The sequence below is a fragment of the Magallana gigas genome, chromosome 9 (genome assembly GCF_963853765.1).
Source record: "Magallana gigas chromosome 9, xbMagGiga1.1, whole genome shotgun sequence".
Classification (NCBI taxonomy): domain Eukaryota; kingdom Metazoa; phylum Mollusca; class Bivalvia; order Ostreida; family Ostreidae; genus Magallana; species Magallana gigas.
In genome coordinates, this window is record NC_088861.1 from 1,179,051 (window position 1) to 1,201,628 (window position 22,578).

General features: G+C 32.5%; 2 protein-coding genes across 5 annotated transcripts; one reads left to right on the forward strand and one right to left on the reverse strand.

Annotated features, from left to right (window-relative positions):
- Positions 1–686: 686 nt before the first annotated feature.
- On the reverse strand, positions 687–10,813 carry LOC105348418 (24-hydroxycholesterol 7-alpha-hydroxylase). The gene is made up of 13 exons (XM_011457818.4): positions 10,610–10,813; positions 9,001–9,136; positions 8,272–8,421; positions 7,717–7,814; positions 7,024–7,106; positions 6,836–6,923; positions 5,723–5,818; positions 5,396–5,489; positions 3,170–3,300; positions 2,664–2,759; positions 2,387–2,475; positions 2,040–2,130; positions 687–1,778 (listed from the first exon to the last, which is right to left on the reverse strand). Exons 1-13 carry the CDS (start codon positions 10,811–10,813, stop codon positions 1,704–1,706), a joined length of 1,431 nt encoding a protein of 476 aa, XP_011456120.3. The 3' UTR covers positions 687–1,703.
- Positions 10,814–10,899: 86 nt separating this feature from the next.
- LOC105348426 (protein OSCP1) lies at positions 10,900–22,436 on the forward strand. 4 transcript variants are annotated; one of them, XM_066071997.1, is made up of 12 exons: positions 10,900–11,040; positions 11,599–11,753; positions 13,403–13,570; positions 14,085–14,165; positions 15,355–15,458; positions 17,174–17,302; positions 17,823–17,846; positions 18,387–18,462; positions 18,990–19,111; positions 19,746–19,815; positions 20,186–20,200; positions 20,631–22,436. In XM_066071997.1, the coding sequence occupies exons 1-12, from the start codon at positions 10,929–10,931 to the stop codon at positions 20,733–20,735; spliced, it is 1,161 nt and encodes a 386-aa protein (XP_065928069.1). In that variant the 5' UTR covers positions 10,900–10,928; the 3' UTR covers positions 20,736–22,436. The 4 variants fall into 4 exon arrangements, with proteins under 4 accessions (XP_065928069.1, XP_065928070.1, XP_065928071.1 ...); XM_066071998.1 differs by lacking the exon at positions 20,186–20,200; XM_066071999.1 differs by lacking the exon at positions 17,823–17,846.
- The last annotated feature ends 142 nt before the right edge of the window (positions 22,437–22,578 follow it).

The following is a 22,578-nucleotide window of genomic DNA, read 5'->3' on the forward strand; positions in this document are numbered from 1 at the left end:
TTCGTCTACTTTATAACATGTTATACTTGTGCAGATTAAAAAAAAAGAAATCAATGTTATTCACAGCTGAATTCTACAGATTTAAAATTCGACGAAAAAATTAAAACAAAAAAATTCTCAACTTAAAAATTTAATATACTTTTTTTACTCAAAAGTGTTTCTTGAAAAATATAACTGTGAAACCCCCCCTTTTCAGCTACAACATACACCAAAAAGTGCATTCTGAATACCATGCACGATCTAAAATATTGACAAATCTGTATTAAAAATATGTTCTCTTCCCACATCATGCAACTTGCCTATCTCTGAGCAGTTTTTTGCTGACACAAATTTCATATCCGACTGCACCGATTAGATTAAAAGATAACAGTTATGAAAACAGCAAGACAGATTTCCCGTGGTTTATAAACACCTGTCCATATCTTAGTCTACCATTTCTATGTAAATATTATCAAATGCATGTAATACCAACAAGGAGATACACTATGAATTGCTGATCTATTTCTAAAAAATTAAGTAGTAATTTGTTTCAAACCCAGGAGATATTTTTTTTCTAAAAAAATGTGTGTTAATATTTTTAAATATGTCTAAAACTTTTAATATCTTTATTCTTACATGCATATGAAACAAATACAAAGTCACTTTCTAACAATATGAAAATTAATGTTTTGTCAATTGTTCGCTTTTCATACATTTTCTATTCATCAAAGAGTAATGTCTTAACCATAAAAAGACAACAAACAAAATCACAATCTAATTTTCATTGAAAAATACAACAATACAGTATTTTGTTCATATCACAGTCTTGCATGTCAATTTTAGTTATATTAGTAATAAATATTGTACGTAATATCTAATGCTCTCTTTTTGATGATGTGCATGTCACATACTTGCAATGACAACTTTTTTCCCTAAAATACAACATCTACAACCACAAAAAAGATCAATATCTTCATTAGGGGCTTTGATCAATATAACACACATTAATCTTCTACATGCATCTTATAACAACAGATATGAAAACAACAGTGAATCCAGTATAAACCAGAAATTCGTTGGAATGGACAGTAATACAGGTAACACAGGTGTAAGTTCAAGCAGGTCCCTCTGTATTACTATTACTGCCTATGAATCATGTACCCTTTTATATATCATTATATTTTAATACACACATCAAAAAATCAATTGCTTCATCACACAAAATAAATAGGTCAATGATTTGAATTCCCTTTGTGGTCTTCTTACAGATTTGTTTTTTTCAAACACCACCTGTTTAAGCTTCAAAGCTTGGTCACAAATCAACATACAGAAAAAAAACATATAAGAGATTTGATGGCTATAGTTTTGATTATCTACGAGAATTTGGCTGCCGAGCAATATGATGCTTTTTTTTTTAAAATCTCTGATTATATTTATTGAGTATCAAATGTACTTGGCAATAGATGTTTCCTGATTATATATGAAAACAAAAATTAAGCAGCGATTTATCCATATGGAATCCCTGAGATTATATATACACTGTAATAAATCGTCTGTCTGTTTGCATGAATATTTATTATACTGAATCATGAAAAAAAGATATATGGAATTTGTGAAAAACCTACATATATATTTCTGAGACAATTAAATAATATGGAAAGGTATTACTAAAAACATTACATGCATCATTGTTCAGAAATAGATTTACGATATTATTTACTGAATTAGCTAGCCTTTGTTTTGTAAGAGATTAGGAATGGCTTTGAAGGTTGTTGTGTCCCAACTACATGTTTTAAACTCTAAAACAGAAGAAAAACAAGATTAATCATTAAAAATGTTCAGTTTCTGCAAACATGATTAGTTTTAGGGAGCAAAGTTTTGTGAACTCCATGTATCAACACAGTGCAAGCCTAATGATGATTTTTCATGAAAATGTGATATTGCAAACAATTTTACGCATAAACTGGAACATTGAGGTACTTCATGTGTCAGAGCTGTGAAGATAAATCCTTTACAATTTCAAAAACTGGAATCTGAATTTTCTTTTAATTGATACTCACCGGTGAAGGCACATGGTCGGACAAGGCATTGACTTTGTACTTGAAGAGGAACAGGGCGATGAACATCTGGAGCTCCATTAGGGCATACCACCTACAGGTTTATAAAACAACACTGTTTGTGTAAAAATATTATTTTTTTCTTTACATATTATATTTAATTTTTCAATTATCAAAACTGCACCAAAAAATGGTGAAACAAAAAAGTTTGAATACAAACAAATGTAAAGCATAAAGATGTAGACATTGTAAGTGGAAATCAATTTCCAAAATATTATTGCTTGATACCAAACTTGGGGTAATAAATTGTTAAAATTGATGATGATATGGGACATAAAAGATGGCCGTACCTTCCCGGACATTGGTAACGTCCGCCTCCAAATGCGATGAAGCCCTCCAAGTACAAGTTTTTCTCAAGGTCGGAAGTATTCCATCGATCCTGCAAATAAATTAACAATCAAGTTTTTTTGCATTACATGAAAATTGACATCATTTTATCTTTGGTACTCATAGCATGGAAGAAAAAATGTTCAACTCCATTATTGGTAATATACCATAAGTTATTTTACTTACTGTACCCGGTACTTACACACATACATGTAACTTAAAACAATGATTAAATCTCACCGGATGAAAAGTGTCAGGCTCTGGGAAGTATTTTGGATTTCTATGACTCCAAAATGGAGACACCATCAGCATATCACCTTTTGGTATCACATACTCCTAAAAAACCCAAACCATTGAATCTCAGATTTAATTTGACTTGCATTAACAGAACTGATTTCAGATGCTATTTGACTGCATGTGACCACTTGAGATTGAAACCACAGAAACCAAAATTCTAGCTATTACTGTGGTTTCAACAATATTTATAGTAAAAATGCCAATTTTCATGGGATGTTGTTTATCAATGGAAATTAATGTTCATTGAGAGCAATTTCTAAATATATTGTACTGATAAAATCATTGGCAACAAATTTAAGTGTCCTTGATACTGAAACCTTATTTTCACTCAATCCACGCAAATTGATGTTCGCAAGTACCGGTACTAATTAAACCACAGTACATTGTCAACAAGGGAACAACAACACTGCATGACAACAATAACCGACAACAAGGAAAACAACACTTACTCTCATGGTAAATGATGTCATCACTCTCCGTGTAATGACTCCCACGGAATGTAAACGAATTGCCTCCATCACACAACTCTTCAGGTACGGCATTTTCTTGAAGAAGTCCTCGTTGAATTCCCATTTCTCCTCTATATGTTGTCATTTTAATATAAAATAATTTTTATTGTAAAATCTCTCCATTTCACAATTACAACAGGTGTAAGTATTTTTTTACTTAAATCTGATTAAATGATTTAGAAAATTTCATATATCCTTTTTTTCATCATTCAAAAATTGTAGCTTGAACTCGCTTGAAACAACTAAATGTTCATGAATTGAGTTTACAGTAAAACACGCTTATAGCAAACATGCTTATAATGAATTGACACTTATAGTGAAGTGATATTCATTTCCCGTGTTTTAAACATATTGTGAAGCTAATGGATAACGAATTACTTTTATAATGAAGTAAAATTGCCCATACCTGGCAGTTCATTATAAGGGTGTTTTACTGTATATAAGCATGGAAACATTTACATGATCAAAAATTTGACTTTTCTCAATAACCTACCTAAAATAATTACTATTAAATTTTACCTATCATTTGTTTATAATAAAACAGTTATAACCTTCAAGGTCACCAAGAATAAAGAGTCTACCTCCAAAAATTCATGAGGTCTCAAATCTAGACAGATCAAAGGACACAAAGACTGAATGAGAGAGCAATCTCACATTTTCAAGGGCATAAAATGAGAGAGAGAGAGAGAGAGAGAGAGAGAGAGAGAGAGAGAGAGAGAGAGAAATAGACTCAAAGTCAAGACCAACGAATGTTCTGTTTTAATTAAATCAAGCTATACTACTAAATTCTTATGTGGTTTGGGGATTTTCAACTCAGTGTGGCTGACTTTTTAACAGATTTAATCTTAATGCGTGTTTACTAGCAAGTAATTTGTTTATCTAAAGTTGATTAAATCTTTTTTCTTCTGTGAAAAACATCTTGTTGCACTGATCCAGAGATCTTTGAAACAAATTCAAATAAACAGGTTTTGGATAAATCAGATCTAGATCTGTTTATGGTTCACAGGAGTCATATATGATAAAATCTGTAATAATTAATAACGTATCTATGTGAAGTGTTATATTTTTCCTTTACTGCCAATTGTGACTTTTTTAAGACCAAAATAAATCTAGATCTTGCATTTTATTTTGGAAATAACTTTAAATTTTTTCAAGCGTCACTAAATTGCTTATGGTAAATTGAGTGCATCATTTGAAATAGATACAAGAAATTTTTTTTTTTTATATATGAAACCTAAGCCAGGTTGTAAGAAGTATATACAAAGTCTTTTCTCTTTGTATGAATCAATTTTGCATGCAACTCATTTTTTTTAAAATAAAAATTTGTTTCAGAAATAAATCCCATTGATAGATAACTAGCCGATGAACTAGAAAGATGTGTTGCTATCTCTGTAATCTTCATCTCCTTCATTCAGAACCCAGAATCTTCTCTCCTAGAGTCTGGGAAAGGTTCCTTTATCTTAACTGTCATTTCTGAAGTTGTGTAAACTTATTTTTTTGTGCCTTGCATATCAATATTTTTTAAATGCAAGAAGCTCACTGACTAAAGGTAACCTGGTGCTTAACAACTTATGTAAGGTCTTTTAGTATTTTTTTTCTTTGGGTATTGGCTGATAGACAGTGCAACGAAAGATATTCCAGTCTAATTGGAGAAATAAAATGGGAATCTACATCAAGACTCTGCTCTTCTGAAATGTTTATCATGCTGTATCCACTTTAAAGACAAAATGAAGAAACTGAATACAAGCACTCTTAGCCTTAGAGCTACCTGTATAAAAAGAACATGTAGCCCCCCCCCCCCTCCAAAAAAATAAATTTAAATAAATGTTTTATAATATCTATAATCTCAAGATATTTTTGGTGTTTACATATTCAAAATGTAATTTTTCTTCTTGTTGAGTATCTGACCCAAGTACTACATCAGACAGAGGATTTACTGTGGAATCATTAGATTTCGTGGTGGCTCAATTTTCGTGGAATTCGTGGGTATCTCTCATCCACGAATAAACATCCTCCACGAATTAATAAATAAGGTTAATAATTTCATATTTCTTTTATAGGTTTAAGCGAATACACGAAATTACGTCCCCACGAACCTGTAAAATTTATGCAATCGACGAAAATTCACCCCCGCGAAAATTAATGATTCCACAGTAATCAAATTACCTGGAGTGTTTCCCAATGTGTCATCAACTTGCTTCTGAAGTTTTTCGAGAACTCTCTTGTTGCTCAAAATCATGGATAGTGCCCAAAATGTTATCTTATAAATAAATATATTCAAAACAGCTCAATTGTTAAATATCAATTCCAAATCATATACTCATACTCAGAGCCAGTTATATGTTCATGCATTCGTACAGTCTTAAGTCAAACGTATCTGCAATTTCAAAATTGTCATAATTGTATCAAACTCAGGTCTCCTTGATAACTTTTGACCAGAGACCGTTTATTCTACAAGAATGAAGTAAAATCTAGTACAGCAGCCATACTTACAGGAACAGCATTGGCCAAAGCAGCCCACAACAGCATTAAAGCATAGTTTGGAGCATGAGGTTTGTCTGTTATGCTGACCAGAGATTGCAAAACTGTCTAAATAAAGTAAAATAAATCTGAATACATATATGTTGACCAAAGTGAATGACTACATTTGAAAATTAGAGAGCAAAAGAGAGAGAGAGAGAGAGAGAGAGAGAGAGAGAGAGAGAGAGAAGAGAGAGAGTTCTGACTTCACACACATATAGAACTTCATATTAAACAGAGGAAATGAACATGACAATACTGAATGATGTAAACTTTCTTCCAAAACACCAAATTAAAATCTGGCAGAAAAATATGACATGTAATGCAATATAATAACAACAAAAATACTAGTCTTGAACAGGGGTTTGGTTTGTGTTGAATTTATGACAGCTCAGAACTAATAACACATGTCTCAAATGTAATAGAAGATAAGGAATGACCCTAACTAGGCTCAAACTCAGGACCCTTCAGTTAAAAAACCAATGCTCTACCGACTGAGCTAAAGGATTAACCCAATAGCTAGTGCTACTAGGAACATAATACACACTATCAGACATATTTCAGAAGTCATATACCAAAAAGAGTCTTATACACATAAATGTACTCAATATATACTACTTTTATATATTTACTATATACATGTACGCAGTCTCCAAAAGAGATTGCTGTCTTATAAAAAGTGGCACTTTAAAAATGGCCTTGAATCTTCCCTCTGTTTTATTCAGCATTAAATACAAGGCAATCAAAATACTTAACAAATTTTTGAGAGATAAGGGTCATACTAGAACAGGAATAAAAGCCTGCAGCTTAATAAAAGTCTTGTTTAAAAACAAAAAAGCTCATCATGATGCAATGAAATTAACCCAGTTAGATAAAAAAAAAAAATAAAAACTTAACTAGAACAATAAACTCCCTCATTTACTCTCTTAAAGTACATATTTCTTCAGCAGCTAACCTTCTACACCGATTTGTATTCATGACTTGAATGATGTGAAACTTATAACCCAGTAATGGTCAGTACCATTAACAAAATCTTTTTGTCCTGATAAGTCTTTACTGTGTATTAGGTTGAAAAAAAAATTCTACCTGATTTCCTTGTGTTTTCTCATTCTGTAGCTTTGGGACTACTCCTCTGAACTTTGACAACAGATACTGTTTCGCTGTTGACCAATCTCTATAGAAAATCAAAATACATATCGTCCAATGTACCTTATATAACTTCTCAGACATTCAAGAAATTTTTAAATCACTTAAGATATAATCAATAAACAAACCTGATAAACATGGGTGGGAGTCTTGCTCCATACTCAAATTGCTCATCAAATACTATAAAGTGCTGACAGATTTTCTCAAATTCCTGAAATAGGACATCAAAATCAACCACAATACTCAAACGATTCATACAATAAAACCGAGACAGGATTTCATAGATTCCTTTGATTAGACATCAAAATAACCACAAAAGTCGAATTGTTCACCAAATACTTTAAAATCATGACAGCAGTAGCTCCTCTAGATTTTAAAATAAGACATCAGATTCAACAACTAAACTCAAATAAATCATCTATTACATGCAACCACCATATTCAAATAATTCATCTAATACTGGTACATTGCAACCACCATACTCAAATGATTTGTTTATTATAATAATAATAATTCGATTACATGAACACTGTAGATAGCTAATTAAACACGAGGGATAAATATCCATGTAAAATCACTAAAAGCATCACTCTCAGGTTTAAAAATCTAGCTTTAATTTTTCTGACAGTTGAGAACTAAATAAAAAAAATTACTATAAAAGTTCAGCGCTCGTGATTTTCCATTCTCATTATCAAAACAGCAAACTTGTGGAATTAAGTACTTGCCGAAAGTAAGAAAACTACAGTTTCTGATTTCAAAATCCAAACTTTCAATGATTTGATGGTTGTATTATGGACCACCATGGGAAGATTTGGGGTTACCTTTGGGTCATCCACGGCGAGTGTGTTGTCACCAAACAAGTTGTTAATGACACCAGCATACATTGTTTTTCTGACCAAATCATGTAAATCTCCTTCCCCTAAAATCAAAATTGATAATTTAAAAAGCCAAAAAAGATAGCTATTAAAGAAAACACAATTTGCTGAAATCACGGTACGCCACACATTATTGATGTTGCATTTTAAGGGAGACAATTCAAAGAAGTTAAAGTGGTGAAAAAAGGAAAACAATCACATGCAAGATTTGAACCCACAATCTACACATAAATAATACACTGTAGCTGATAATACGCTTCCAATAAGTGAGCTTCATAAATATGAAATTTTCCTATAGAGGGCATGTCATGATAAACCACTACAATGATATACCACTGATATTTAAATAAAGGGGTTTTGTTTTTGCATTTTGAAGCCACAGCTTGGAAACTTAAAGTGAAACACAGATATCTTACACCATTTTATATTTTTCTAGTTGCTCAGTTACATATGCATAAAAAAAGGAAAGTATGGTAGTCACTGTTTTGCCAACAATCTAACCTTCATCTCCAAATACGGACTGTATCTTTCCCTTGAACTGCTGAATGAGATGAGGTGTGACATCACTCAGGCGTGACGAGGCTAGCCTCCCTTTCATCATGTCATGGATCTTGGTGTGGTACTGCATGAATGACTCCTCACTTACAGAAGCTGCAACATATTGGTCAGGACATCTTTCAGATAGACCCTAAATAGTTTATTGCTTTGGTAATTTCTGTTCGTGTTTTTAGTATGGTCTTCAAAGTGTTTCAAAACAACCACCTCCTGAAAATACCCTTACATTATTTGACAAAGTGTAGCTCTTTGTGAATTCTACATTATTCTAGAATAAAATTTATCTTATTGACAATACAGTAGCTAGATCACCAAAAATGGTTGACCTCTTCTTGAGTTTGGTTGCTAGGTGGAGCAAGGATCCATTTTAAATATGGCAAAGCACATTACTTTTTACATTAACTACTAGAGTTACATGTATCAGTACAAAATATATCCTCTTTGCTTATAGCCAGGTGGAGTTTGATCCCCAATTATACCAGACCTGAAGGCATTCGTTGGCCAGCAAAGATGCAAGAGTTTATACACAAAGTATCAATGATAAGAGAGACATGTACTGTACATGTAGTAAATTACAATGTACCTCTACAGTATATATCAAACAGTTACGTACTAAACAATGCATTGTGACAGTCATATTTTGAGTATTAAGAAATGATATATAGTAAGATTTACCAATATTTTGCACCGGATCTTGCACAGCTCTCTGGAAATCTACATTTGAGGACTGAAAGAAATGGTGGAAATCTTCAGCCTCTGTCAGAAAAGTCAGTCTCTCTCCGGCAACATGCAGAGTAAATACAGGGCCTAGCTGTTAAAACAGAAATGTATCCATATCATCCATTCACCATACACATGTACTATCATAGAAATGATAACAGTTGTAAAAAAGAATTCTCAAATGCACCAAAAAGTTGTTATGGTAAAACTGTAAATTTTAAAGCTGATATTATATTATTTTCAGGATGTCTATCAATTATTCAGACCTTTAAACATTTTACAATAAAAGGATTTTTATTTCATAAATGACAATTAAGCTGCAAGTTTCATAATCTCTTGTCCCAAAATTAACACACTTTTGAGATGGAAAGAGATTTAATATAATGTTTACACTTCTGCAATCTGATTAAAATCAGATCTTTGTTTCCAATCACATAGATTGCTACTGAGTAGCAAATTACGTGAGTGAATCCAAGAATCTTATTTTAATTGGATTGATAGTTCTGTGAAATAACATTTATTTAGAAACTCCTATTCTGTCCTATCTTTTACAGTATTTTTAGTATGTTTATATTGTTCAGTTAAAGGCCATCATCAAACTTAACAAATTTTTTTTTTAGATGAACATTTGTAACACTAATGAGATATTTAATGACTTTTAAAGTTCTTACATTTACATTGATGTTGTACAGTAACATAGTAGATAGAATGGCCACAACTTTACTATGTCCCGAGTTTTTGCTTCCACCACTTTTCGCTTGATCTTTTGATAATCATTAATACCTTTGTACTCAAACTACGTTCATCCACTAATATGAAAAATGTCCAGATTATCTGTTTTGAAACGCCCTCCTCTACCGCTTCAGGCTTCAATACACAAGTTAACCCAAAATAGAAAGTCTACTGGGATTCTACATTGCATCAGCCATGAAATAGCCCAGATAATAATGTTGAAAAATTGTGTAAGGTATTCTGAGTGAGTTTCAAATGGTGAAAAGATGTAAACATTTCCTATTATATATCTTCATAAGAAATTAGTTTTCATTCCAAAGTGAAAAATGATAATGCATCAATGAAGAAATCTTGGATATTTTCCCTTTTATTAATTTCAACTGTATTTCTTTAACAGGTATGTGTATTTTTATTTTAAAAGTGATGGAAGCAATAACTTGGGACAGACCTTAGGCCTGGTCATATACAACATTACCAAATTGTAGTGCTGTTCAAAAAGTGTTCAGAATTTCATCTCTGATCAGAATTATCATTTAGAGAGAACACATCTATGCATAACTCTATCATGTTTTTATTCACAAATTCATAATTTATAGTAGCAATTTTATAATAAAAGAGAGATTATTGGGTTTTGCTATATTAATTGAGTGTGACACGAGTTATTCCCCTTGAAACGCAATGTTGATGATCACTAAGAAATAACAGTTTCATGTTAAAAAAGACAATCACAACTCCATTTAAAACGTAGATTAAGCTTCTATTAAAGGATTTGAGACAAAGTCCCATTTACAATTTTTGCTGACATATGATTTAAAGTTCACAGTTTACAAACCTCCCTCCTCTTTTTATCAATGAAACCGAGAGGAGCAACTCCGAAATCAAACGCGCATCCAAGCCACGGAATCCAACCTTTACAAGATGGTGGGGCATTATTTTCTTGTGTTTTCTTTGAGAAAATGTAGTAAATGACCGAAAGGAAGACAAAAACTGCAGTTAAAAGACCAGTGGAACCAAGCGAAAGCGAAAGCACATCCATGGTCGCTATTTTTGTCCGAGGGGTTCCAAAGGGCGCCTGACAATGTCCTTCACCTTGTAACAACGTGAGGCTTTTTGACGAGAACCGACAGATCGATTAAGATTAAAGTGAAATCATGTCGTACAAAACTCTACCGCTTCTTTTCATTAACCTTGGTGGGGAAATGATTTATATTTTGGATCAAAGACTTAGAGCTCAAAATATTCCTAACGAAAAATCAAGAAAAGGTGAGTGCTGAATGCAATAGCTACCTTTTTGTCTTGACAGCTCCCGGTTTGTAAAACCCATGTTCTATATTCAATGTGTAGTAGGGCAAATAGGCATACAGTATATGTTTAGTATGTTAAAAATCATTTTATTTCTGTTGTTCACGTGTGACATGCAGAAAAAAATGCTAAAATCTGACTTAGTTCAATAAAATTCAATATCATTGAACTTCCAAGTTTTGTGTAAAAATGATTTTTGGACTAGGATTAAATACTGTTTATATAGACTGATGGAATGGTTTAAAGAAGATCCCTATGCCAAGAAAAAAATGATCTTATAAGTGCTGTCTCTGTTTTCAAGCCCCCCCCCCCCTAAACTTATTCACCAATGATTATAGTACCTGTTGGCCAGTATAAGTACTTTTGCTGACAGCTAACGTTATAAGCCAATGAAACAAAAGTTATGGTTGTGATAAGCTAAAAGAATAAGTATTTGTTTGTTGATTTACAAGCAAATTGGGGGTCGGGGGATTTGTTGTATTTTAACTGTATCTTATTATCTTCACACCCTACTTTCAGTTCTACATGACATCATATCCACAATGTTCCATAAGAGGTTTATGGAAGAGTTGTTCAAACCTCAGCCTCTTTACTCCAAGAAAGCCATGAGGACGGTGTTTGACAGATTAGCTCATGCCTCAATAATGAGGCTCAACGCTCCTAGTATGGACAAGGTAAATCTGTCTAATTTCTATTCCAAGCATAGTGCAGTGTACATGTACTTTAAAGAGGGCTGGATGGGCAGGCCAAAATAAAATTATTGTTTGTTTGGAATTGCCACCTCACTCATTGAAATACCCTCAGCTGATAGAATTTCATTAACAAAAAACAAATAACTTTTTTTTTATTTGAAAATTTTCATTTTTTACCTATTTTTAATCAGTTTAACTTCAAGTTTGAAAAAAATCCCCTCCCTTCATCCTGGGTGTAGAAACCTCCAGGTGGCAATTCTAAACATTTTTTTAAGGATGGCCTCATGGCCATTTGTAGGCTTTATTTACCTCCTTTAGACAAAGAACTTTGTTTGAAATATGGGAATTCAAATCTCTAAAAGTTTAGGCTAAAATGTTTGAATTTTCACCCAGCCTCCTTGATATTGACAAATGATATTGATACTGTAACCTGTATATGTAGGATATGTGTAATATTTAAAAAATATAATAATACGGAGAAAAGTTGATTATCTTTATAGCAAATGTTGATCATTGATTCTTATTTTTTATTGAATTAAAAAAAATGCAAACTCATTAATTGGTCTGTACATGTGTAACAGATTAAAGGAAATGGATTACCATATCAGGGCAATTATATGATTGCAAATCACAAACTTGCATTATTAACCATTTGCAACCCAAATGCAATAAAATTGCATTGCCAGTCGGCAGTGCAAATCTGAACAGAGCATCAAATTCAAGGATTCATGCATGGATTTAGATTAAAATCAATGGCATACAGGCTTTCAATTAACAAAGGTTTTTCTTTCACTTTGAGTATTGATTTTTCACTGAAATCTGCCAATGAATATATATATCCCTGTTAGTGCTGGGGAGTGTTGCAGAGATTTAAAATATTGACAGGAGGAAAAATTGATTTGAATAACAACCAAATTGTCAGAAATGATCCATTATTATTAACATACTTTATCTAGAACCCCAGAGAAGGACAAGAACTGTTTGATATTTTTAAAAAATTAAAAATAGAGACACTTCCAGGGTTTTCTTAAAAAACTGAAGTAGAAGGAAGAAATAAAAAAAATTAGAAGGGGGTCTGGGGGTCTAGCTTATAGCTAGATTGTGTTTGAAATTCAATAATAGGTGGGTTATTCTGTCATTATAGGCAGAGTAATTTATCCCCCCCCCCATCCCCCGGGTTTTAGAGACAACCCTGTCTTCTTTATCTCTTATTTGCTAGATGTTCTATCTAATGGTTTTATTTTTTTGTCAATGCACATGACCCACTGGAAGTGGAAATCGTTACGTTCCAATTTATCTCTAAGAAATTTTCCATGGCTATTCCATATTCAAACCTCAACTTTCTTTAGTTCTTTTTAAGCTCAAATTGTTTGTTTGAATGTGTATTTCAATAAATCTTTCTTTCTTCTTTCTGTAAAATAAAAATAGAATTCAGTCTTTACCACCATGAAGCTTGTCCAAATTTTATTCATTCCCAATAAAGTTTCAAAATGATGCGAATAAAAGATATTGCTATCTTACATTCACTTCCAGGGATGTTATGTTTTCTGTGTATAATACAAAAACACATAAGTAATTATAAATTTGAAATATGCTGTATTCTTACTGAGTTTTCCTTCATTAACTTACAGTTATATGATCTGATGACAATGGCCTTCAAATACCAAGTGTCACTGTGTCTGCGACCAAAAGAAATCATTCTGATCACCCTGAATCACATGGATGCCATCCGTGCCTTTGTGGAGGGCCAGCCAAACATCAAACAACAGGTGGACCATGTGTACAGGCTGCTTATACAGGTAAATGTACAGGATATGTGTGTCTACATATACACATAGAGAACTATAGAGATGTGTTGTAGAGATCGAGCAAATGTACAGGCTGCTTATACAGGTAAATGTACAGGATCAGTGTGTCTACATATACACATAGAGAACTATAGAGATGTGTTGTAGAGATCGAGCATGTGTACATATATCTAGAGAACTTGTAGAGATAGTAACAGAGAAATAGAATGTGTACATGTTTCTTATACAAGAAACTGTAAAGGATCAGCGTGTGATAATCTAAAGAACTTGTAGAGATAGTTAAGGAGAACTTGGATGTGTGTAAAGACTTCTTATACAGGTAATTGTATAGGATCACTGTGCGTATCTCTAGAGAACTTGTAGAGTTAGTTACAGAGAACTAGAATGTGTACAGGCTCCTTACACAGGTCTGTACATTAGGAGACCTTTAAGGATTTTTAGGGCTACTCATGAATAAAGAGACTCAGTAATTATATCTAATACAACTTTTCTTATCTATTTTCAGACATTTGGATCCCTTTCCAATGGAGAATTTCAGCTTATACGACAGACACTGCTTAATTTTTTCCAGGATATGCATATTAGAGTAAGTTATGATCATTTAATGGCAACCTGAATTGGTTATCCTCATGAAAAACACAAATGTCATTGAAAGAAAATTGAAAAGCGTTCTGTGAAATATTAAAGCACTAGCTCATTTCCCATTCTTAAATTTCATGAAAAATAATTTTGTAATGGGAATTACTTTGTGGTTTCCATACATTAAGGATCCATTATGTTGAAATTTTCATTAGTTGATTGGATTGGAAGCTGAGAAGTGGCTTATTTGATAATGAGAGAACAGTTGAACTATGCATATAATTGTGTTTATGTCCTTATAATGCCATCCACAATATTCAATCAATCTACAGATTGCCAGTTGCCTCGATATACTAGTACTTTATGATACTGAGGTAAAAAATGGAGACCAAAAAAAATTGTCAAACTACTGTTTGGGATTAAAGATTTTGCTATAATTTCATCTTACTTATGTATTAAGAAACTTTTGCATGCTTTTCTGATTTTCAGAATTTTATTTTTAAAAATTGTTGGAATTCTAATTTATTTAGGAGACTGTTTAGCATTGTTTGAAATTTAAATCAATACATATTACCCATATTTTAAAACACTTCATCATTTTTTTAACCTATTTTTTGTAAAATCAATGAATTTGATAAGTTTTGATTTGACTGTTACATGTACCATTTTGTTTTTTTAGAAATTATGTGAATTGGCATATTTTAATTTTGAATAATGAATTGGTCAATGAAATGAAATTGGATTTCCTGGTATATTGATTTGAAAATTGCAATTCTTGGTACATGTACCTGTATTCTAAGTATAATTGCTGACAAATTAGTCTACTGCTAGAGCAAATTTCAAGAATTAGAACACTAAATTTATTGGAAAATATGTCCTTTGAAATTCAATATTTCAGGGCTATTTACTCCATCTGCGAACCTTACTCAGTTGCTACTGACAAATCTTCATTAATTTGAAGATTTAACAAAGTTTCATATGCTGCAAATTAAGACCTTTGTAAGCATTAGTGAAAGCATTCTTGAAGTTGATGCAAATTAAATCATGCACATTCTGTAGTACATGTAATAAACCTTATATAAAAATTAAGTACATGTTAGTTGCATGGTTTCAATTTAGATACATGTACAGTACTCAACTATAAAATTTTTTTAAAGTGGAAACTTAATGAGATGCTGTTTGAATTTGTTCTGCAGGTTTCCATCTTTCTGAAGGACAAGGTACAGAACAGCAATGGTCGCTTTGTTCTTCCCACAGGAGGTGCTGTGCCTTATGGAGCGGAAGTTCCGGGAACCATTAAGTAAGTGAGGCAGCTACACTAACAAGATTTAAAGAAAAGAGGAAGGGCGCGCAGTACAGAATCCAATGATAATAGAATAAATTGATATGTGCAGTTGATCCAAAAAATTTCAGCAAGGGATTATTTTGTTTTCCAGGGGTGGGGTCCTTCATGGCCAATATTTTGGTAACTTTATTATGTGAAAAAATCCCAATTTGCACTTCAGCAGAAATGTTTTGAAATCTGAATAATTGCAGTATTATATTCAATTCAATTCATAATTTATGAAAAGTATTGTACTGTAGACAACATTGTCTGAATGGGGAATACCAGTTAGTACTACCGGTATATTACCTGGTAATTGTTTCATCCAATATTAATGTTCATTGTCTGAGATGAAACTGTTAGTGAAGATTCCTGGAGCTGTCTAGCTACTTCGTTAATCAATAACTGTAGCCTGTGATGCAACGACACTTTACTGTCGATAGTCCTCTGGCAGACAAAATCACCCCCCTTGACTCCTGAAGAGCCTCCGGGGATCTCGGGGAAAATGTCTTGATATCTGTTGATGTGTTATGCTGCATTAAACAAACCATTAATTGGCTTTAAGGGCTCAAAAAGCCGACAGATTGATTAATTTATCTCGGTAGTAATATTTCATGTGCTGCTGTAAGCAATGCTAGTTATTGATCCATACTCTCGTTGTGTTAACGAGCTGTCATATGCAGTTCCTTGGTGTTTTAATCTATCAGGGTTGTAACTATTTTCTCGTCAATGAGCAGAATCTCTTTTACTAGTAATTTGAGATTAAACAAAGAACTTTGATTCGAATTTATTTTAAGCATTAGACAAGGTGATCTTGATGATAAGACGAGGATAGCGCGCCTCAGAGAAATAAAGATATACTCCAATCGTCCATAAAATCCAATGTATAGAAAAAAAACCCAATGATTATCATGATATATATTTTCTAATGATAGAATATCAATCAACCTATAGTCCAAAAAATGTCATTCATTATCTGACAGTGAGTGCTAGACTCTCATTGAGACAATTTGCACATGTTCTTTGGATTATGTCACCTGAAATTTGCTTGCACATTATCATTCAACTCAATTGCATTAAGACCAAGCTAACAGCTGATTACATTCTAGTCCTTAGTCCTTTATCTAATGATTTTATGAAGAAGGTCTGGCTGATCCTTGGGTTTCTTTGCATTGATTTTAAAATCAAAGTGACAAATTGATAGCAATGGCTTTAGGTCAATGTCATCTCATATGATTTGAAATATATTGAGATTCACAAGCTAAAATATACATGATTGGTAACCCTTATGAATATATTGCACAGGTATTCACACAGCAATGCATGTATAGAAATAAAATCTCAATCTTACTGTTTTTGTATTAGCCTAGATATAAATATTACAGCTATCATGTTGGTAAAGACTAAGCAAATGCAATTTGAAATGAATTAGAATATCCTTGTGTTGTTAATGTATCAGAATGGTTGAAATTTGCAACTATTGTGCTCTATAGGGTTAGGAGATCTCAGAATGAGAGTATAAAAAATCACAGATTCATTCTCAGAGTGACATAATGAATATCTTAGATTCATTTTAAACTCTCCTTTTTAGGTGTAAGAGATCTCAGAGTGACATTATAAAAACTCCTAGATTTATTCTCAGAGTGACATAATGAATTATCCTAGATTCATTCTGGACTCTCCTTTTTCAGGCTGTTCAATGCCAGTGGTGCTGAGGTCAAAACCTCCTCCTTCAACCCTGGGGGTAGCTACCAGCCTCCCCAGGGGGACGGGTCTCTGGACATTGTGGGGAACCGAATCACAACCCTAGGAACCAATATGTAAGTGTCACACTAGCACTGATCAATGTACATTATAGCGTAATGATACTCTATACCAGACCCTCCTCCTCCCAGCAAAGATAAAACATTTGTACAGATGCAATGCCAAAACTAAAAAATCAGCAGATTGTCCATTTCAATTGATTTTCTAGAAACTTTGGATGTTATTGGAATAATTGTTAATTAAAGGTAGTTACATATACGTACTAAAACGTTCAGTGTTCTGTACCTATATAAAGGTAAAAAAGGCCACATGTTGCATTACAAATTTAGCCATTATAATCACAGTCAGTTTGATTGGTTTGACGTGATTTTTTTTTTTTTACAAATACATGTACGTATGTAACAGATTTTCTCTTCTTTAACTTTTGAGTTTATCAATTCTATTCAGGTGTGTATTTACTTTTACATAGGTGAGAGAAATGGTCCAGGGGCCTTTTGTTCAGGAATTTGTTAGGATATTGTACATATGACTCGTTTGTTAATTAAGGCTGTTATTGTAGATGAACTGATTTTCTAGGTACATGCACGCCTATGGCCAGCAGTGAGTGTTTACTATGTGTGTTCTGTAGTTTGCCAAGGCTATAGTGCTTAATCAATGCTGTTAATCAAATGTAGAATGGCTCTATCTCTTGATTAATTAGAGAAATATTGCTCTAGTTGTTTCTGTGTGACTTCAATGTGACTGAATTTCCAAGTAGTGATGAATTTTTTGTTGAATTTATAGTTATTAAAAAATAAACTACCGGTACCTTGATAAGGAGTGGTGTTTTGTACGTATTTTACAAATACAAATCTAACGCTCTCTTTGGATAAATATGACATCTTAATTCATCTAATTTAGGTGAAGGTCATTTGAGCATGTTTATGTGCATAGTATTCATTTCTTTTGTGTTTTAGCTATACATGTATGTACTGGTAATACTTGTATTATGATAAAAATGGCCACTAAAAGTGTTTGAATATTCAGGAATACTGAAAGCTATTATAACCCAAATTTGCAAGTAACATAACAAACAAGCAGTGATTCCTGCAGTTTTGATACAAGTAGACTTTATATTATTTGACCTTGACCTGTTGACAGGTACTCTGTGTCAAGGCCAGTAGAAACCAGTGGATCCCATCGTATTTCCAAATCAGCTCCAACTGTATCAGATATTGTGAGTTTTTTGCTTCTTCTCTGTGTTTCATATTTTAATTAGTTAGGCTTAGACATAAACCATCTTCGCTAGCCAAGGGTTTACGATCCGCTTCTCTCCTCCGCCTTGGCTAGCGAAGATGAGACAAACTATCATGAGCAAACTTTCCTATCGATACATGTATAATATGATATATTTTACAACGACAACTAATTTACAGGGAATATTATACCATATTTCTGAAAAATGACTTTTGATATTTCAAAAATATCAAATAGATTTGTGGAAATTACAGTAATATTCATGTAGTTTCTTACATTTAATTGATTCATGCTTATATTTTTTTCTTACTTTGTTTTTAATAATTGACAAAAAATAAGAATGAAAGTCTTTTGGTATTGAGAGCCTTTATTCTCACTAGCCCAATTGAATTTAGCTCTGGGAGTGTTTATAAGGGCATGGGGCATTGTATAGGGATAAAACAGTATTGATATTGATACTTTTAAGAGGTTCAACATTTGTAACTAACATATAATGACTGATTTCAGGATTCCGCCACTCCAGACCCTATGGCCAAAGCTCAGTTAGATCTTCTCTGTCAACTCATCGGAAGCTCCGCACCTAAATCAGAAATCCGTCTTAACCTGTTTAAAACCGACGAAGAGGAAGAGTAAGTACATGTGTTATAAGTCTGATAAAGGGAAATAACCCTGTCAGTGGTAACCGAGTCTGTGTTCACGGGTGTAAAGCATAGAATCTCCCTTGTTATCCCTTGCTTTGTTCAAGCATTATTTAGCTATTTAGCATTAAAATTAAAAAAAGGTATGAGTTTCTGCTTCTTACATATTATATAAATAGTTCCTGTTTTGGAGGGTAACAGTTGAAATTGACACCCCGAAAAAACCATTGTCAACAGACGCGAAGCGGAGGTTGACAATGGTTTTCGAAGGGGTGTCAATTTCAACCGTTATCCTCCCAAACAGGCAGTATTTATTTTATTATACTGAATGTCTTAATTTTAGAGAAATTATTAGTGCTTTTACACAGAAATGACCTGAATTCTACGGCCAACCTTATGTGCATAATTTATGCACATGTAACAATTCATTGTGTTACCCGTTGCCAAGTGTGTTGCTAACGCTGAGGGTATTATAACGGATTATCAACTGTGTATAAACCAATCAGATTTCAGTATTTAACATTAAGGTATAATAAAATTATTTATAACAACTATGGCAACTTGTATTGGCTTAATTCATGTATATTTTCATTTAATTTTAAAACTTGTATAATTTTTTTTTCAGACAAGCATCTGTGGCGACCATTCAACCTGTGGAACATGCCCAATCAAAAGTTGTCAACATTGATCTCAAGGTAGGGTTTTATGGTCACTGGCTGCAATTACATAATGCTGAGGTAAACTACAAATGCATATACAGAAACATTAGCTTGTTTCAAACCCCTGCGAGAAAAAAAGTTGTATCTCGTAATTTTAATCCTTTTGACCAAATATGATATTTTTTTTATGAATGTTGTAATGCCAGATTTAATATACGTGAACTTTAGAAAGTAATTAATAAGAAAATTTTACATTAATTCTCTCAATAAATAACATGGTTTGCTTAATACATTCAAATAAGTTTATAAATTTAAAGTGAACTGCTGTCTGAGAACATAGGTGAACCCTAGAATTAGTTTGATTAACTGTTATGTGATCTCTATATTAATTTTGTTAATCTGCTAGGGTGAAGGTGGAAATGTAAGTGCTTTTATTGGTGTTTCTTCCACATCGGGTAACACACACAGTGAAGACTGTTTCTTTTTTCATGATTTTACATTTAATGAGTGCTATAGTTAAATCAAATCACAGTGCATGTTCTCAGCTTCACAAAGGTCAAGTCTATATTATGCATGTTTGATTCAGATCTATATATTTACAATGCAAATTAAGCATGCCAATTTCTCTATGTGTTTATAATCAGAAAATATTTTTTGGTCAATTCATGCAGTTGTGACACGAGTATAAAAACTTATTATTTGAGAGTGTGTTATATGTACTTTACTTTGTATATTTTTTGTCTCAAATACATGCATTATTATCTAAATTGAGATCTTTGGGATACTTCATTGCTCTTGGCATGAGATTGACATATGAACTATTTTTAAAAGGTATGAATTTTCTATTGCAGAAAAACAAGAATGATGAATTGAGTAGAATAGCTGGAGAGCTTTCAATTCAAGGAGATCAGAATGAGGCTGAGGATGACCTTTTGAACTTAATGGACAGTGCCTGATGGGAGGAATATTGCATTATGGGGAAAATGGAGTGGCCTGCTGGACCAGACCTCTGCAATATCTTTGTCTCAGTGATATTTTTGTTTGTGGTTCATTGTCACGAATTCAGAATGAAAGCAACATTTTTTTTGATGGTAATTTTTGGTCACAAAATTTGATTTTATTTATTATTATAAACCAGTCACCTTCAGTGTGAATTCAGTTGAATTGTTGGGATTTTCCACTTCTGATGAGTTAAACAAGAGTGATTTTCATTTATTTTTTTAAGAATATTTTTGTAGAATTGAATCTATGAATTCTTAATTGCATGTTAATACATTTACCACTACTATTGTTCATTAAATCTTGGTTATTGTTTAGAATTGTGAATGGAGATATTATAGCTAAACCCTTATTTTTACTTAATACAGTCAATTTTTTTTGTATGCATCTGATACATGTATGGGTACATGTTCATACAACACAGTATTGAAAAGAAGAAGTACACATGGTTATATTTTCACAAGTTGTGTATCAGAACTGTAGGCTATAATGTGCTATTGCATGGAGCATCTAATGTATTCTAACAAATTGCACAGGGAAATCTATGTACTCTTTAGTAAACCAGAATTCATTTGGTTGATGTAAAGTTTGTCCATATGTTGTGTATTTGGTCCTGTCCTAGGCATGTGTTTACTTTCCACGTGAAATCCATTAATTGTTTTGCATTTAAGTGGTACATGTAATTTATTTGCAAATGAAAATACTTAAATCTTCAAACTCTTGTCATCTTATGTTCATATCTCGAGGACAAAAAATCCTGTGTATTGTGTATTGCCAAATATTATGTATAGGTTAAAAAAGTGTGTTAATTGATTATGCAGTCAACAGATTTACAGAAACTAATAGAGAGAGACACCTAGCTGCATATTTTGTTAACATGGACACATATAGATATTAGGTATTATATGGTACGTCATGTTACAGCACTGAATTGTTTGCTAAACATGTACATACTGAGTGCTAAAACTGTTTGAAACTGTGATAAAGACGTGCATTTAGATTGTACAATATAGGTCATTTTTATACATGTATAAATGAGAGTAGCAAATCACTCGTTATCAGAAAATATTCGTGTTAACATATACAGAACATGTATGTGTCATGTTGATATATTGATACACATTTTACCTTTCAATTGGAGCACGACTATTAGAGCGATAGGATATATATAATTTTAGGTCATTTTATTTTTAGCTGATATATTCCAGAATGACAGACATTAAAATTTCATTTTTAAGTCTAGAGAAGTAGATTTTCTCTTTTTTTTCACAGGTCGACTATGGTATGCATATACCAGTTCATTATTATTCAAGTGTAGTGGTAGAGATATGTTCATTATGTATGTATAATAGTTTTATAACAACTGAACATCATATCCGTGAGTGTGAAAGATTAAAGAAAGGCGCGAGCGATATATATATGATTATATTTTCCACGAAGTATACAAAAAGATAAGCCGTCCAAACATAATTTACATGTTATCATACACCTGTTGTCATGATAAAAACTTCTGTTTTCTTCGCTTTGTTGTGTTATGAATCTCTGACTTGAAGTTATATATTCATCCTAAATGCTATGTCACCTTGTTTTATTTTGTGTCAAGAGTTGTGATATGGTCACTTTACCTGTTTATTGTCAATAAAAGATATTTTATTCTATCAAGAGAACTTTCATTATTTGATTTTACATTGCACACAGTACCATGTATTTTTAAACATGGCCTTGAGGGAGAAACGAAAGAGACAAAAATTATCTAATAATTGTATGAGATGAAAACAAAAACAAAAAGCTCTCGAGTCT